We start from the raw sequence: 12,263 nt of genomic DNA, 5'->3' as shown, positions 1-12,263 counted from the left end.
GATTGCTGAGTCAAATGTTATTTCTGGTTCTGGATCCTTGAGGAATCACCACACTGTCTTCCACAATGATTAAACTAATTTACACTCCCACCAACAGTGTAAAAGTGTTCTCATTTCTCCACATCCTCACCAGCATCTGTTGTTTCCTGACTTTTTAATGATTGCCATTCTAACTGGTGTGAGATAGTATCTCATTGTGGTTTTGATTTGCATTCCTCTAATGACTACTGATGATGAGCTTTCTTTCACATGTTTGTTGGCCGCATAAATGTCTTCTTTTGAAAAGTGTCTGTTCATATTCTTCGTCCACTTTTTGATGGTTCTTTTTAAATTTTACACCTTATACAAAAATTAACTCAAGATGGATTAAAGACTTAAATGTAAAACCTAAAACCATAAAAACCCTAGAAGAAAACCTAGGCAATACCATTCAGGACATAGGCATGGGCAAAGACTTCATGACTAAAACACCAAAAGCTGCACCTATCAACCAGTCATGATTGAAAGCAATTACGACAAAAGCCAAAATTGACAAATGGGATCTAATTAAACTAAAGAGCTTCTGCACAGCAAAGAAACTATCATTAGAATGAACAGGCAACCTACAGAATTGGAGAAAATTTTTGCAATCTATCCATCTGACAAAAGTCTAATATCCCGAATCTACAAGGAACTTAAATAAATTTGCAAAATTACCATAGCTTTTACAGGGTTGGAATTAGCTATATTCATTGAGAGTGGAGAGACCACACTGAATACCTCAGGCAATCAACAGAGACTCTGAAAAAATCACTCTTTAGGAGCCCTCGAATGAAGGCTACTTTAGACCTACTCTAATAAAGCTTTAAAATGAGCTTCAAAAGGATTAAGGTGTCCTGCAAGTAAATTAACTCCCTATTAAAATAAAACTTAATACTCTGCAAAAGGAAGACAAGGAAAACACTCAACAATGAAAAACTTATGTAATAATTACCAGACATAAAGAACTGGGAATGTGTGACCTATAGCAAGGAGAAAAACTCAGTTAAGAGACACAGACACAACAGACAAGGACTTTTAAATGAATAGTATAAGTATATTCAAAGATCTAAACAAAAATAACAGAGAAATAGAAACTATATTTAAAAAGATGCATTGGTACTTCTAGAAAAATAAAATATATGAAATAAAAAAAATTAATGGGTGGGCTTAATGACAAACTCGACACTGCAGAGGAAACTAAGAGTGAACTTAGTTGAACTTGAAGACAGAAACTTGAACAGAAACTATCCAAACTATCTCAGAGAGAGAAGAAATGCTGAAAAATATTAACAGAACCTTAGTGGCCAGTAATTCAACATCGAGGGGGCCTCATATGTACGACTGAAATCCCAAAAATATGGGATCAGGGAGTGGGTTAAGAAAAAGTATTTAAGGAAATAATGGCCACAATTTATCCAAATTTTCTAAAAACAATAAACTCATAAATACAAGAAGTTTAATAAACACCAAGTAGACAATGCTAAGATACATTATTACCAAATTGCTGAGGATTAATGATTAAGAAAAAAATCTTAGTAACAGCTGGAAGACAAAAGACTCCTAATGAATAGGGGAACAAGGATGTGAGTGATTGTGGCCCTTTCATCAGAAGCAACATAAGCCAGGAAAAAATGAAATGACATCTTCAAAGTGCTATAAGAAAAAAAACTGTTAATTTATAATTCTATATATGGTGAATTTTTTATTCAAAAATGAAGGTGAAATTAAGCATTCTGTGATGGAAGAAAAAGAGAGGAGGAGGGAGAAAACCTGGGGAGAATTCAAGGCACAATATATTGTGGTGGTTTTCAAGAATAAGTGAGATGGAGAGGAGTCAGCTTGGGGGACTTCGTCAACACATATCCCTCCCCCAAAGATGGTTATGCAGTGATGGCAGTGGTGAAAGATGTTGTGAAGCCATGTGTATTTCACAAATGTTTCCTTTGGTTTTCATAACCCAGTGGGGACCACTAATGTCAGTTGATTTTTATGTTTATAATCCCCCATTTCTCACTTTCATCAGCACTGGAATGAGCTCTAAGAAGGGATAGTCTTGTATCTCCCTTTGTTAACCACTATCTGATTCATTGTATGTGCTCAGTAACTGTTTGTTGAATTGATTTAAAAAGACTATTAATGTGAGGCTTAGTATCAAAAGCACAGCTCCATTTTCTCTTTCCAAGTAGAAGAAGAAATTCATAAGGTTTGGTTTTTCCACACTTAGGGAGATACCACCAGCGTATGGGGGTATTGAGGAAAGCAATGCAAGTTTACCAAGTGAGAAAACATTATTAGCAATATTATAGGATGCCGTCATACATTCAAAGCTAACCAGAATAAAAGGAAGGAGCATCTTCCATTGCAGATGTACTTGGAACTGTACTTTCAGATAGTTAATGGCAGAAATACCCATGTATATGTGCGACAGAGTAAAAATAAAAACATGGCAAGGAATCTTTCATAGTGAATGTCACAGCCCAGAAAAGCAGGCTCCAGTGTTTGCCACATTTATAGCCCAGTCCTCTTCTTGCTGTTCACAGCACTGATCCTGAGCCACAGCAAGATCCTAGGGTGTCCTGTGAGTCATTTATCCATTCCTTCATTCAACACAGAAAGAGAAATAACACTCATTAGGATGTCACTGTGGGCTGGATATTTGTAACAGGATATCAAAATGGGGTCTTCATCTCTCAGTTTCACTGGAGTAACTGGAGTCCCAGTTACTGCAAATAGTACATGCCAAGTGCTATTAAACCCACAGCTGTAAAGTAGGGCACTTGAAATCCTTTGTGAGACTTGCCACAGGGGCCTCAGATAACTGTTTTTGTCACCCTTATAGCCCATTGCCTACATAGAGGACTAATGGAAGAGGCAGAGACTTCTGTGGTGAGGAGTGACAAAGACTCAGCTCCTTTAAACCCTCTAGGCATTGACCTTGGCATCTGTCCATGTTGGGCCTAATGGCCAAGTTGCAGCAAGAATCTTGCCAAGTCAGTTTAGAGGCAACCCCTGACCCCTTGATCTCTGATCCAAATATTCATCCCCCACCCTTGGTACCGGATCACTCGGGTTGGTCTTCAGCAAGAATCCTGTCCAGTGGATTTAGCCAGAATCTGTCCTTACCCCTAATATTTCCTCTGAGATTTTCCATTCCCAACCCAGCTGTATTTGGAATTGAGCCCGGTTCTATACTGAAATCTCCTTTCCCCTATTGCAATAGTTCCTGAATAAAATTTGTTTTCACTGCTTTAAATGCAGTTCAGCTCTGGTTTTCATTGACAGGCAGATCCTCCTGACCTCCCACCCATCTCCCACCAAGCGGGAGAGGCACATGGTTTCCCCTCACCAGGTGGGAGGCTTCTAGCCAAGAGAGAGTTACCTGTGCTCTGTATTTCTCTGGGAGGTAAGAATCAGTGGCACACAGAGGCCTGAAAGTTCCTCTAGGCAAGAGGTTGGGTGAGGCTCCAATGGTAGCTGAGGAGTGGGGGCTCTGTTGGAGGAAACTGCACTGCTTCTCACACTGCGACAAGGGTGTGGGACTCCATGTGGGCCCCATGGCGCAGCCAGCATAGGGCTGTCTTGGATCCCAACAAGAGGAGTCCTGGAGGGATAATGTGTCCTGAAGAGGAGCTGCACTGGCAGATGCCCCAGAGTGGGAGAGCAATGTTAAACTAAGGAAAAAACACTGTCCACATCAAAGGTGCTGCACATGAAGGGCCCTGGTGGGATGGGGTAGGTGGTGGATGAGGTAGGAATGCCCATGAAGGAGGGAGCACTGGACCAGAGAGAAGGGCTGGCGAACCCCTGCCCACCCGGCCTGGAAACCTTCCAGTTCTAAAACTGAGTTGAGGGAAGCTAAATCAGTGAATGTATGGAGTTATATAAATTGTATATTTATTGGACTGCAAATTGTAAGAACCAAAATGACACTTAGGAAGGACAGTGAGGACAGGGATGTTTGTCGTGTCAGAAATGTAATGAACCTTGCCTGATATTTCATTCAGAGGCAAAACAGATACAGTTCACAGACTGTGGTGGTGGGGTGAGGTGGAAATAAAGCCACTTTTGTCTTGCATTCTAATGAGTCTTATTCCCCTTCAATCTGTTACACAGACAGAATTTCATGTTTTCATATTTATCCTTATTACCACATAGTGAGGTACTGTTTTAGAGAAAGAAATTGGAGGCTTGAAGGTTTAAATGTCTTGCTCAAAGTCACAGTAAGGGGCTGTGGAGTGACAAATCAGGATAAGCCTGGACACTCATAACTAACACCCTACCTCTTTCCTTTAGGTGGCTTCGAAAAAAGTTGGCTCAGCAGGCTTGACTGAGCTCAAGGGGTGTACATCTTGACACTAGGGGTGTCCAAAGTTTCCCCATTCTAACAAAGCCGCGTCTTCACCCAGGAAGCTGTCCTTGCTACTTAGCCACCTAGTCAGCCCTGCCTTCTGTCTATAAATATGCAGGGCACTGTATTAGTCCATTTTCATGCTGCTGATAAAGACATTCCTAGGAATGTGCAACTTACAAAAGAAAGAGGTTTAATGGACTCACAGTTCCAAGTGGCTGGGGAGGTCTCACAATCATGGTGCAAGGCAAAAGGCACATCTCACATGGTGGCAGACAAGAGAGCTTGTGCAGGGAAACTCCCCTTTATGAAATAATCAGATCTTGTGAGAACTCACTATTACAAGAATAGCACATGAAAGACCCACCCTCATGATTCAATTATCTCACACTCCGTCCCACAACATGTAGAAATTATGGGAGCTACAATTCAAGATGAGATTTGAGTGGGGACACAGCCAAACCATATCATTCTACCCCAGCCCCTCCAAAATTTCACATCCTCACATTTCAAAACCAATCATGCCTTCAAGCCAACAGTCCTTCAAAGTCTTAACTCATTTCAGCATTAACTCAAAAGTCCATGGTCCAAAGTCTCATCTAAGACAAGGCAAGTCCCTTTTGCCTATGAGCCTGTAAAATGAAAAGCAAGTTATTTCCTAGGTAAAATGCAGGTACAGGCATTGGGTAAATACCAGTGTTCCAAATAAGAGAAATTGGCCAAAACAAAGTGGCTATAGGCCCCATGCCAGTCCAAAATTCAGCAGAGCAGTCAAATCTTAAAGCTCCAAAATAATCTCCCTTGACTCCCTGTCTCACATCCAGGTCATATTAATGCAAGAGGTGGGTTCCCATGGTCTTGGGCAGCTCTGCTCCTGTGGCTTTGCAAGGGATAGCCTCCCTCTTGGCTGCTTTCACAGGTTGGCACTGAGTGTCTGCAGCTTTTCCAGGCACATGGTGCAGCTCTCAGTGGATCTACCATTCTGGGGTCTGGAGGACAGTGGCCCTCTTCTCACAGCTCCACTAGCCAGTGCCCCAGTGGAGACTTTGTGTGGGGGCTTCAACCCCACATTTCTCCTCCACACTGCCCTAGCAGAGGTTCTCCATGAGCACTCCACTTCTGCAGCAAACTTCTGCCTGGGTATCCAGGTATTTCCATACCTCCTCTGAAACCTAGGCAGAGGTTCCCAAACCTCAGTTCTTGACTTCTGTGCACCCACAGGCTCAACTCCATGTGGAAGCTGCCAAGATTTGCGGCTTGCACTCTCTGAAGCCATGGCCTGAGCTGTACCTTGACCCCTTTCAGTCATGCCTGGAGCAGCTGGAATTCAGGGCACCAAGTCCCTAGGCTGCACACAGCAGAGGGAGCCTGGGCCCAGCCCACAAAACCATCTTTTCTTCCTAGGCCTCCAGGCCTGTGATGGGAGGGACTGCTGTGAAGACCTCTGACAGTCCCTAAAGACATTTTTCCCATTGTCAGCTCCTTTTTTACTTATGCAAATTTCTGCAGTCAGTTGAATTTCTCCTTAGAACATGGGATTTTCATTTCTGTCACGTTGTTAGACTGGAAATGTTCCAAACTTCTATGCTCTGCTCCCCTTATAAAACTGAATGCCTGTAACAGCACTCAAGTCACATCTTGAATGCTTTGCTGCTTAGAAATTTCTTCTGCCAGATATCCTAAATCATCTCTCTCAAGTTCAAAGTTCCACAAATCTCTATGGCAGGGGCAAAATGCTGCCAGTCTCGTTACTAAAACATAACCTTTTCTCCAGTTCCAAACAAGTTCCTCATCTCCATCTGACACCACCTCATCCTGGATTTCATTGTCCATATCATTATCAGCATTTTGGTCAAAGTTATTCAACAAGTCTCTAGAAGGTTTCAAACTGTCCCACATTTTCCTGTCTTCTGAGCCCTCCAAACCATTTCAACATCTGCCTGTTACCTAGTTCGAAATTTACATCCACATTTTCAGGTATTTTTTCAGCAGCGCCCCACTCCACTGGCACCAATTTACTGTATTAGTCCTTTTTCACATTGCTGACAAAGACATTCCTGAGAACGGGCAATTTATAAAAGAAGAGGTTTAAAGGACTCACACAGTTCCACAGGACTGGGGAAGCCTCACAATCATGCTCACAATCATGGTGGAAAGTGAAAGGCACATCTCACATGGCAGCAGGCAAGAGAAGAGAACATGTGCAGGAAACTCCCCTTTATAAACCCATCAGATCTCCTGAGACTTATTCTTATCATGAGAGTAGCATGGAAAAGACCTGCCCCCATGATTCAATTGCCTCCCACTGGGTTCCTCCCACAACACATAGGATTTATGGGAGCTAAAACTCAAGATGAGATTTGAGTGGGGACATGGTCAAACCATATCAGGCACTATGAGGTCAGTCCCCCTCCTGGACCTCTCCTGGGTGCATGCAGCCCCACTATGCCTGACTCAGGCACACTTTCCTAACAACTCAGGGTATCCTGTGTGTCCTGCTCCTCCTCTGCTATAAGTCCCTCAACTTCCAACCTGGTTTTAAATTTATATTGCAGCATGCATGTGTCTGCATCTCTTTGTAGGAGAGTGGTAGAGAGAAGATCCACAGCCTGGGTGCCTTTTGGCAAATCCATGCCTCATCCATGATACCACAGATCATGTTATATTGCTTGCACACCATGTGTCATCAGGCACTGACAAAAGACAAGGGGGTCAGGGGCCCTGGAGCTTCCAAAATAGATGGAAGAAAAAGAGAGTTAGAAGAGTGCATACAGAACAAAATATTTGTGTGGGACAGGAAGTCTTTGGACAAAACGGGGGCTCATATTTTAGAGCCTTTCCATGAGCTTTGAGAAAAAAGAGATATTTTCTTCAGTTACTCACAGTCATCTATTAATTGTGGTTTCTGATTAGTTGTGCTCACATCCTATTTGGCCCAGGATCCCATTGCATTTATCAGGTCAGGATGAGTTCCCAGTGTTTTTACACTTATTCCCCCAAGTAACAGGTGTGTACTGCCCATCTAGAGTCACAGAAGATGCACAGCAGAGTAGAAATGGAACTCAGAGATGACTTCAACAAAGTCCTTCATTTTACAAATGAGGAAACTGAGACACACAATGTATTTTGGCCAGTGTCCATTTGAGTCTCCTACTTGGGTGATCTGACTGGGGAAAAATGAAAGTCCTGGATGTTTGAGAAGTTCAAGTTCAAAGCCTGATTTGATTGGTTTTATTCTCAGAATACCACTTGGCCTGTTTTCTAGAGATGCAAATTTCTCGTGGGTTACAAAAAAAAAAAAAAAATTGCACATAGGTGGGGCTCTCACCTCCATTTTTTCTTTTATTAGGGAAGGATCAAAGCCTCCTCCTACACATTAAAAACTCAACCATGTCATCCAGACATACCCTTTTCTTGGCTCCCCAGCTAGCTTAGCAGCTGCAAACATTCCTCCCATCCTTTTCTGTTTCCCTTTCTCACAGCATCAATTTAATTGACTTTTCTCTGAATCCCAAGCAACAAGAAGAAAGAGCCCTGTGACTTCATGGCCCATTTTGTTTTAAGCTATGTAAATTACTTAGGTCTAACTACTTGCTATGGTTTTGATGTTTGTCCTCTCCAAAACGTATTTTGAAACTTGGTCCCCAATGCTGCAGTGTTGGAACGTGGGGCCTAATGAAAGGAGACTGGGTTATGAGAGCATGGGCCTCATGAATGGATGGATGTCATTGTTATGGGAGTGGGTTCATTGTTATGGGAGTGGGTTCATTGTTGTGGGAGTGGGCTGATATAAAAGTGAGCCTGGCACCTCCTGCTTTCTGTCTTTTGCATGCACCTGCTTCTCCTTCTGCTGTTCTGCCATGTGATGACACAGTATGGAAGCCCTCACTAGAAGCTGCCACAATGTCCTTGGACATCCCACCCTACAGAAATGTGAGACAAATAAACTCCTTTTCTTTATAAATATCCAGTCTCAGGTATTCTGTTATAGCAACAGAAAACAGACTAAGACACCACCTTAGGAAAAATGATCTTTTTATAAGGCTTAGCCCAGGTTCCCAGGGAGTTCATTTGTTTGCAGTGGTACTGGGGTCAAAACTTCATGTACTATCAGTGTTACCTGGCCTTCTACTTTATAATCCTTATCTTCCTTCAGCAGCCACACCTAGAAAAAGTGAGCAGGATTTTGGCATTTCTGTTTCCCTGCTATAAAATACCAAGGTCAGCCAGGTACAGTGACTCACACCTGTAATCCCAGCACTTTGGGAAGCCGAGGTGGGTGGACTTGAGTCAGGAGTTCTAGACCAACCTGGCCAACATGGCAAAACCCCGTCGGTACTAAAAATACAAAAATTAGCGAGTTATGGTGGCATGCACTTGTAATCACAGCTACTAGGGAAGCTGAGGTAGGTAAATCACTTGAACCCAGGAAGCAGAGGTTGCAGAGAGCCAAGATCATATCACTGCACTCCAGCCAGGGCAACGGAGCAAGACTCCATCTCGAACAACAACCATCACCACCACAACAACAAAACAGGGCCCAGGGAGTTTAGGCTGGTAATATTAGCCACAAAAAGCTTACAATCTTAATTGCAAGAGAAGATCACACCCACCATCGTTAAAGGCAGTGTGAAACAACATAGGAATAAGTGCCTGATGGAGGATTAAAGGCAAGAAAGTATTGTTAAGGATGAAAAATATTTCCACATTTGTTCCTGAAACCTGTTTCCCAGGTTGGTTAATTGTGGTCACATCCCACTTGGCCTTGGGTGTGTGCTTATGTAAACCACAGAAACTGTTTCAATGACACTTGCTTTCCCTGTCTCTAAATGAGGAATAAAACCTGCCCTGCTGACTTATCAGAGGATCAGTTTGAGACAGAAACAAGATAAAGCATGAACAGTACTACCAAATTGGGGAGCCTTCATAGCTCACTTCTGTGACTGCTCCTAGGGCCCACTTTTAACTCTTATCAACTATTTTGCACCACTTTGACCTGAGCTTCTCAACAGGTCAGAAGCAAATACATATCTCACAGAGGAAGCAGGAAGAAGGCACACTACAGATAGAACTTTTATGAAGTGCCTCATGGTTTACAAACCACTTAAAGCTCACCATTTCTTTTGATTCTTACAAGAACTTTCTTTATGGAAGGAATCATTATCCTCTTTTCGTCTCCTAGATAAAAAGGTAAATTATTTAGCATGTAAATGATTTTCCCAAGGCTAATTTGGAGGAGACAGTAGAGCTGGGATTTGGATCTAGTTTTTTCTGAGTCAAATTCCTCTGATCATTCCTCAAAATCACTTTCATTTTGTCCCATCACATCTGAGCAGGCATCAGTGGCTTCAAAACACATGCCATGTCTTCTTACTTTCCTTGCCCCTTTCTCTCTCTTTCTTTCTTTCTTTCTTTCTTTCTTTCTTTCTTTCTTTCTTTCTTTCTTTCTTTCTCTTTCTTTCTTTCTTTTCTTTCTTTCTTTCTTTCTCTCTTTCTCTCTTTCTCTTTCTTTCTCTCTTTCTCTCTCTCTTTCTTTCTTTCTTTCTTTCTTTCTTTCTTTCTTTCTTTCTTTCTTTCTTTCTTTCTTTCTTTCTTTCTTTCCCCTCCTTCCTTCCCTCCCTCCATCCCTCCCTCTCTCTCTTTTTCTTTCTTTCTTTTTCTTTTTTCTCTTTCTTTCCCTTCCTTCCTTCCTTCCTTCCTTCCTTCCTTCCTTCCTTCCTTCCTTCCTTCCTTTCTCTCTCTCTCTTTCTTTCTTTCTTTCTTTCTTTCTTTCTTTCTTTCTTTCTTTCTTTCTTTCTTTCTTTCTTTCTTTCTTTCTTTCTTTCTTTCTTTCTTTCTTTCTTTCTTTCTTTCTTTCTTTCTTTCTTTCTTTCTTTCTTTTCTTTCCCCTCCTTCCTTCCCTCCCTCCCTCCCTCCCTCCCTCCCTCCCTTTCTTCCTTCCTTCCTTCCTTCCTTCCTTCCTTCCTTTCTTTCTTTCTTCTTTCTTCTTTTTTATTATACTTTAAGTTCTAGGGTACATGTGCACAACGTGCAGGTTTGTTATGTATATATACATGTGCCATGTTGGTGTGCTGCACCCATTAAATCATCATTTACATTGGGTATATCTCCTAATGCTATCCCTCCCCACTCCCCCCACCCCACAACAGGACCCAGTGTGTGATGTTCCCCTTACTGTGTCCAAGTGTTCTCATTGTTCAATTCCCACCTATGAGTGATAACATGCAGTGTTTGGTTTTCTGTTCTTGTGATAGTTTGCTGAGAATGATGGTTTCCAGGTGCATCCATGTCCCTAGAGAACATGAACTCATCCTTTTTTATGGCTGCATAGTATTCCATGGTGTATATGTGCCACATTTTTTTAAATCCAGTCTGTCATCAATGGACATTTGGGTTGATTCCAAGTCTTTGCCATTGTGAATAGTGCCGCAATAAACATACGTGTGCATGTGTCTTTATAGCAGCATGATTTATAATCCTTTGGGTATATACCCAGTAATGGGATGGCTGGGTCAAATGGTATTTCTAGTTCTAGATCCTTGAGGAATCACCACACTGTCTTCCACAATGGTTGAACTAGTTTACAGTCCCACCAACAGTGTAAAAGTGTTCCTATTTCTCCATATCCTCTCCAGCACCTGTTGTTTCCTGACTTTTTAATCTGCTCAGTGAAATAAAAGAGGACACAAACAAATGGAAGAACATTCCATGCTCATAGAGAGGAAGAATCAATATCGTGAAAATGGCCATATTGCCCAAGGTAATTTATAGGTTCAATGCCATCCCCATTAAGCTACCAATGACTTTCTTCACAGAATTGGAAAAAACAACTTTAAAGTTCATATGGAACCAAAAAAGAGCCCGCATTGCCAAGACAATCCTAAACCAAAGGAACAAAGTTGGAGGCATCACACTACCTGACTTCAAACTATACTACAAGGCTACAGTAACCAAAACAGCATGGTACTGTACCAAAACAGAGATATAGACCAATGGAACAGAACAGAGCCCTCAGAAATAATACCACACATCTACAATCATCTGATCTTTGACAAACCTGACAAAAACAAGAAATGGGGAAAGGATTCCCTATTTAATAAATGGTGCTGGGAAAACTGGCTAGCCATATGTAGAAAGCTGAAACTGGATCCCTTCCTTACACCTTATACAAAAATTAATTCAAGATAGATTAGAGACTTAAATGTTAGACCGAAAACTATAAAAACCCTAGAAGAAAACTTAGGCAATACCATTCAGAACATCAGCATGGGCAAGGACTTCGTGTCTAAAACACCAAAAGCAATGGCAACAAAAGCGAAAATTGACAATGGGATCTAATTAAACTAAAGAGCTTCTGCACAGCAAAAGAAACTACCATCAGAGTGAACAGGCAACCTACAGAATGGGAGAACATTTTTGCAATCTACTCATCTGACAAAGGGCTACTATCCAGAACCTACAAAGAGGTCAAACAAATTTACAAGAAAAAAACAAACGACCCCATCAAAAAGTGGGCAAAAGACATGAACAGACACTTCTCAAAAGAAGACATTTATGCAGCCAGCAGACACATGAAAAAATGCTCATTATCACTTGCCATCAGAGAAATGCAAATCAAAACCACAATGAGATACCATCTCACACCAGTTAGAATTGCAATCATTAAAAAGCCCCTTTCTTTCTTAGCAAAATCACACCCGAGGAACAGCGCAGAGGTGGTGACTGACTGGGGAAATAGTGATGCCCATTCTAAACTTCAGGCTCAGCTTCTCATTGTTTGGGGGCCTGAAGGTAAATTTTTGCACAAGGGAAGTGAAGAAAATAAACAGCTCAGTCCTGGCCAACTGTTCTCCGAGGCATGCCCGCTTTCCTGTAAGACAAAATCAAAAGATGG

The 12,263-nt window shown here is 41.8% G+C and overlaps 1 protein-coding gene across 3 annotated transcripts in view; it reads right to left on the bottom strand.

Moving 5' to 3' along the window:
* The window catches only part of CYP2J2 (cytochrome P450 family 2 subfamily J member 2), a 47,708-nt gene that overhangs the window by 3,693 nt on the left and 31,752 nt on the right, over positions 1–12,263 (bottom strand). For 2 of the 3 annotated variants that reach the window (XM_077988546.1, XM_001082853.5), the window contains one exon: positions 10,335–12,239. The exons of the other annotated variant lie outside the window; for it this stretch is intronic. In XM_077988546.1, coding sequence (XP_077844672.1) covers positions 12,061–12,239 — 179 coding nt within the window. In that variant the 3' untranslated portion in view covers positions 10,335–12,060. Of the gene's footprint in view, positions 1–10,334; positions 12,240–12,263 lie in introns of those variants that run through there. 3 annotated transcript variants of the gene reach the window in all.

Source organism: Macaca mulatta, chromosome 1, assembly GCF_049350105.2.
Source record: "Macaca mulatta isolate MMU2019108-1 chromosome 1, T2T-MMU8v2.0, whole genome shotgun sequence".
Classification (NCBI taxonomy): Eukaryota; Metazoa; Chordata; class Mammalia; order Primates; family Cercopithecidae; genus Macaca; species Macaca mulatta.
The sequence above is the reverse complement of the archived record's forward strand: the minus strand, read 5'-3'. Positions and strand labels throughout refer to the sequence as shown.